Source organism: Mus pahari, chromosome 9, assembly GCF_900095145.1.
Source record: "Mus pahari chromosome 9, PAHARI_EIJ_v1.1, whole genome shotgun sequence".
NCBI lineage: Eukaryota > Metazoa > Chordata > Mammalia > Rodentia > Muridae > Mus > Mus pahari.
In genome coordinates, this window is record NC_034598.1 from 49818590 (window position 1) to 49823947 (window position 5358).

General features: G+C 51.4%; 1 protein-coding gene across 3 annotated transcripts in view; it reads right to left on the reverse strand.

The window, feature by feature from the left end:
* The window catches only part of Dctn2 (dynactin subunit 2), a 16604-nt gene that overhangs the window by 3170 nt on the left and 8076 nt on the right, over positions 1–5358 (reverse strand). For all 3 annotated transcript variants that reach the window (XM_021204856.2, XM_021204855.2, XM_021204854.2), the window contains 11 exons: positions 4250–4346; positions 4007–4068; positions 3128–3226; positions 2571–2731; positions 2269–2416; positions 1753–1818; positions 1549–1587; positions 1305–1382; positions 1139–1210; positions 854–956; positions 674–765 (listed from right to left, as the gene is read on the reverse strand). In XM_021204856.2, coding sequence (XP_021060515.1) covers positions 674–765; positions 854–956; positions 1139–1210; positions 1305–1382; positions 1549–1587; positions 1753–1818; positions 2269–2416; positions 2571–2731; positions 3128–3226; positions 4007–4068; positions 4250–4346 — 1017 coding nt within the window. The remainder of the gene's footprint in view (positions 1–673; positions 766–853; positions 957–1138; positions 1211–1304; positions 1383–1548; positions 1588–1752; positions 1819–2268; positions 2417–2570; positions 2732–3127; positions 3227–4006; positions 4069–4249; positions 4347–5358) is intronic.

The window sequence follows — 5358 nt, forward strand, 5'->3', positions numbered from 1 at the left end:
GCACACGCACACACACACACAGGCACACACACGCACACACACACAACCTTACACAAACACATACACACGAACACACTCCTACTCACACACTAACTCTCTTATACACACACACTAAAATATTTTAATAAAAACGTAGAGACAAGACACGCTCAGGCCTAGTCCCAGTTGAAAGCAGCAGGGTTTGTTTTGTTGTGGGTCTGAAAGCCACTTCGGCTACACGAATACCACGTCAGTTAGGCATATACAGCCAGGCCGTTGGGGGGGGGGTTCAAGCATGGTAGCACATTCCTGTAATCCCAGCACTCCAGAGGAAGGAGGAGGATGGCCACAAACGTGGGCCAGCCTGGTCTACAAAACAAGCTTACAAGCTTCAGGTCAGCCCAACACACTGTGACTCTGCCCAACACCCCCAGTTTCTCCCAAAAGCAAGCAAGCAAAAACGAACATACAAACAAGCCAGTTAGAAAGAAAGAGGTTAACCAGTCTGGGACAAAGGTCCTACAACTATGAAAACAGAATTGACATTCAGAGCCCTAAGACAACCCTCTGAGGTATGGCTGGAAAACCTCAGGTGCCTTGCCCTGCCCTGCCCTGCCCTGCCCTACCCTGCCCTGCCCTGCCCTGCCCTGCCCTGCCCTGGCAAAAAGTGGCAACAATAAAAAGACCCCCACACCTGGGTCAGGAGAGCGGTATTATCCTTCAGGGAACTGGCCATCATCTGCTGGGTGGTATCCAAGTGTGTCAGGAGCTGGCCAAACTGCATAGCTGCAGAAGTGAAGAAGGCATGGCTAAGAACAGAATCCATGGTGAGGGGACCACAGGCCATCCCTCGGCCTAGGGCCCTGCTGCACACCTTGTTCATGCAGCTGCTTGATGGTGACAAGTCGCTGTACCAGCTCAGGGAGGGTGGAGGCGATGGGGCTCCAGCGCTGGATGGTTTCATAGAGCTGGTGCACCTGGAAAAGTGTGCAGGGCGGAGGGGACACTGACACCACAGACCAGGGGAAGCAGCAGATGGCAGAGGAAGGTGTTCCCTTCACTCTCTCAGCTGGTAAGACCCAAGGCTACAAAGCTCTACCACTCGGGAGGAGCCTGGGGGAGCACGGCAGGTACAGAGATGGAGAAGACAGCTCCTGACCTTGTTCTGCGTGTCTGCGTCCTCCACGGATGCCTTGTGCTTAGCAATCTCATTCACTTTTCCCAGGACACTCTGAAAGCACAGGGGTCAAGGGTGACAAGGCTCCCAGACCTGGGCTTCTAAAGTCCCAAGCTACTTGGAATCCAACTAGCTTTCTACTTAATACCTGAAGCCGAGCCTCTACTTGGTCCAGAACTGCAAGGTCCAGGGCGCTCACTTTGGCTTGCAACAGTTCTACTGTTTCCTAGGTCAAGGAAGGGTTTGGACAAGTGTCACCAGGAGAAGAATCAAATTATAAAAAAGGTCTGCAACATTTCACTGGAATCAATCTAGGACTATAAACCCACTCCATGTCATAAGACATTCCCACTGACCCCTGTAACCCACATGCCAGCTCCTTCCAGACTCACCATAAGGCAGGCTCCCTGTAGACCTGCAGAAAGGGGATTCTGGTGGGAAATGGAGGGAAGAAGTCAGGAGTCTTCATACAGCCATATGATGACTTCTGGTTCTAGCTGTATCCCCTAGCTTCCAGATTGTGGGAACACTGTGAACTAAGGGATCAGTACTCAGGTCTCTGAGTACTGTAGACTTAGTTCAGGAGAGCACCTGACCTGAGCATCCTGATCACATCGGACAGTGGCCTCCAGCTCTGTCAGACGCTTCTCGAGTTCTGCAACCTATGGGGGAGGAGGAGGAGCAAGAGGAGGAGGAAGAGGAGGAAGAAGATGAGGTGATTTTTTGTTACCCTCCAACCCCTGCAAGGGCTCCTTTTTAGACCATATCCCTAGGTACAATCTTAACCTTAAGGAGATGGACAACTTGGGAGGTAGAGAGGCAGGAGGGTCTAGAGTTCAGAGCTAGCCTAAGCTACATCCTTGAGTTTAAAGCTAGCGTTGAGACCCAACTTCAAAACAAAAACAAAAACAAAAAACAAAAAAAAAAAACAAAAACAAAAACAAAAAACAAAAACCAAAAGCGCAAGGAGATACAGAGAGTAAGACTTCAAGAGGAATCAGAAGCCTTCCCAGGACTCCCACCCTGGCTCCCAGCCTGCACTGCTTCCCCAGCTCCCCCTATGCTGCACTGCCTGACATCCCCAGTTCCCCCTATGCTGCATGTATACTCACTTTGGCAGCTTGTGAGAACTTGTCCTGCTCAGGCCGTGAGTGGAGTTCATAAGTGACCAGGCTGCTGTCTGGGGGAACCCCAGCTGTGGCCTTCCCCCCTGAACTGCCTTTGCTGCTCTTAGTTGCTTCCAGCTGCAGCAGTAAGCGCCTGGGGCACAAGAATGAGTGACAACATCCAGACCCAAAAGATGAGGGCTGTTTAAACCTCTCTTCTGCCTCATACTTCTCATTAAATAATGGCTAGACCACCTCCCTCCTGACCTGCACTCAGCTGTGGCTCTGCTGCTAAGGAGGGCACTCACTTAGCTAGGGCTCCGTCTGGGTCGGCAAGGTTGATTGCAGCATCTGGTCCCAGGAGCTTCTCCAGGTGGGAAGCCACCAGCTGCTGCTTCAGGGCGGCCAGCTGCTTAGCCAGCACCACAGGGGTGAGCTTCTCCTCGGTGGCCGACTCCTTCACTGTCGTCTGATGGAGGAGTCGGTAAGACAGGATAGAGGTGAGAAAAAAGAGCAACCCCTCGAAGAAAGCCATGGCCAGGCTGGTTTATTTACTTTATGTATCTGCATGTATGCAGTGTGTGTACCACATGCATGCAGTGGCTACAAGGGCCGGAAGGGGACATCAGATCCCATGGGACTAGAGTTACAGATGGTTGTGAGGCCCTAAATGGGTGCTGGTAATAGAACCTGGATCCTCCGGAGGGGCAGCCAGTGCTCTTAATCTTTCCAGCCACCACTACCACGGGCCCAGGATAGAGTTTAGAACAGCACTGAATGTAGCAGTGTTAAATATAGATTTGTATTCCCCAACTCCGGAAACCTCACAGCCCAGGCACTCAGAAACCAGTGTATGGACAGTTACCTTGATCTTCTCCACCTCAGTTGTCAGCTCTTGGACTTCATGCAGTAGTCGTTGGTACTTCTGCTGCGGTGTCTCCTTCACTCCCAGACCCTCTCCAAGCTAGAGAGAAAGAGGAAGGGGATGTTACCTGCCCCATTAGAGGGAGTCTTCGGGATTAATCCAAACCTTGGACCTAAGTCACAAGGTATCCCTCCAACACCTGGATCCTTAACCCTCTTACGGAAGAGAGGGAGACGACAGAGGTCTGGGGACTCCACAACTGTAGCAGAGAGCAAAACACTCTCAAGTGTATCCTGCGTGGATCCACCCAGACAATCTCAGACTAAGACACCATCTCTCAGGCTCAGCGGCTAAGGGCACTGGCTGCCCTCTCAGAAGACCTTCACTCCCCAGCAGCCATATGGTGGGTTACAACCGTCTGTAACCTTAGTTCTACAGAATCCAATGCTCTCTTCTGGGCTCTCCAGACATGAGGCACACACATACATTCATGCAGGTAAATACTCATTTGCACAATATAAAAGTAAACACATCTTAAAGAAACAAAACAAAAAAACCAAAGCCAGGTATGGCGGTACAAGACTTTAACCCCAGCGCTTGGGAGGAGAGGCAGGTGGATCTCTGAGTTTGAGGCCAGCCTGGACTACAGAGCAAGCTCCAGGACAGCCAGGGCTACACAGAGAAACTCTGTCTTGAAACAACTATAAAACACAACAAAATAATAATAATCCCCCAAATCAAAAAACAAAGACAAAAAAAAAAAAAAAAAAAAAAGAGGGAGAGAAATTTAAAAAAAATAAACAAAGCCCGAAACTTAGCACTGCTCACTCCCCTGCAGGCCTGCTCTAGGCTCACCACCCACGGTCATACACAACCAACCATTTCATAGTCTCCAGACTCATATCCTGTCCTCTTGGTCTTTCCAATGCGATCGGAGAAATCTGTCAAAAGAAGACAACTGCTGAGGGGGGTGGGTCTAGGCCCAGTGCAGCCCCAGACCTAGGGGACTGTGAGGGCTGCTCCCAGAAGGCTCCACAAGGGGCCGGCTCCTCAGAGCTCAGGCATCTTGCTCGCTTTCGGACCACCCCTGCACCCCTCCCCAAGCCTCCAGCCCAGGCTCACCAAGCCCCTTTGTCCCCACTCTCTTGTCCTTGAACTTGTCGTAGGCAGCGTTGGGGTTGACAATGATGTGCTCCACACTTGTGCTGCTCAGTTCCTCCTGAGGGGACAGGGGGTTCAGCCCAGGGGCAGCCCTGCTTCCACCTTAGCATTTCTTCTGTCCCATAAAGCCCCCAAACTAAGACACTGCACTCCATTTTTCCAAGGAGAAAGAAGGGGGTTCCATTCCAAGCTTCCCACCCAAGCTCAGTCTGGGAAAGAGAAGCTTCCTGGTGAAGCTGGAGCCTAGGCAGTAGAAATATTAACACCATGATTTAGCTAGGGACAGAGGCAGTGTAACCGTCCCCACCCACTCTGTACATAAGCCTCCCCTCCCTCAGCCCCTCCCAGTTATCTGGCATACACCATGCACTCAGGGCAAGAAACAAACTTGACCTCTCCTAACCTCCCCCTCCCAAAAGTAAATCTTCTTCCCTGGCTAAACAAGTCCATTTAGAGCTGACTTTTCACCCATGCTGGACAGGGAGGAGGAGGGCAAGGGCAATACTCTGAATGTAAAATGCAGGTTCAGTCTTGTACAAGGTAAGATAACAACTCATAGATGGAAGAGGACTATTGGCAGAGTGTGCTTAGAAGCCTGTTTCGGGGCTACTGTGGGGCCAGACAGCTCAGGGGATATGGAGTAGCAGCGACAGCTCAGCGGGTTGTTATTAAAGGGACACCTTACAAGTATCCCAGGAGCACCTTAGGCAAGGGCGGGGCATAGCCCTCAGCACGGAGAAGCATGGCACGTGCCCCTTCTACTAGACCCTTCTGTTGCACCAAAACATTCAAGTCAGGCACACGCAGAAAGGGGAAACACTGTATTCCTCCTTACACATCAACAACTACATCTCGACAGCATGTCCCTCTTCCAATCAGGGAAGGCCACTACAGTGCTGAAGGAAGGGGGGTGCCTAGGGGTGCTGTTTTGTTAAGGGTTGACATCTCCCTGAATTGAGGAAATGAAGCTCAATCTGGTTGTTGCACATTAGAGTCCCTTAGAGAAGCCAGCCTGCCTGCCTGCCTGCCTGCCTGCCTGCCTGCCTGCCTGCCTGCCTGCCTGCCTGCCT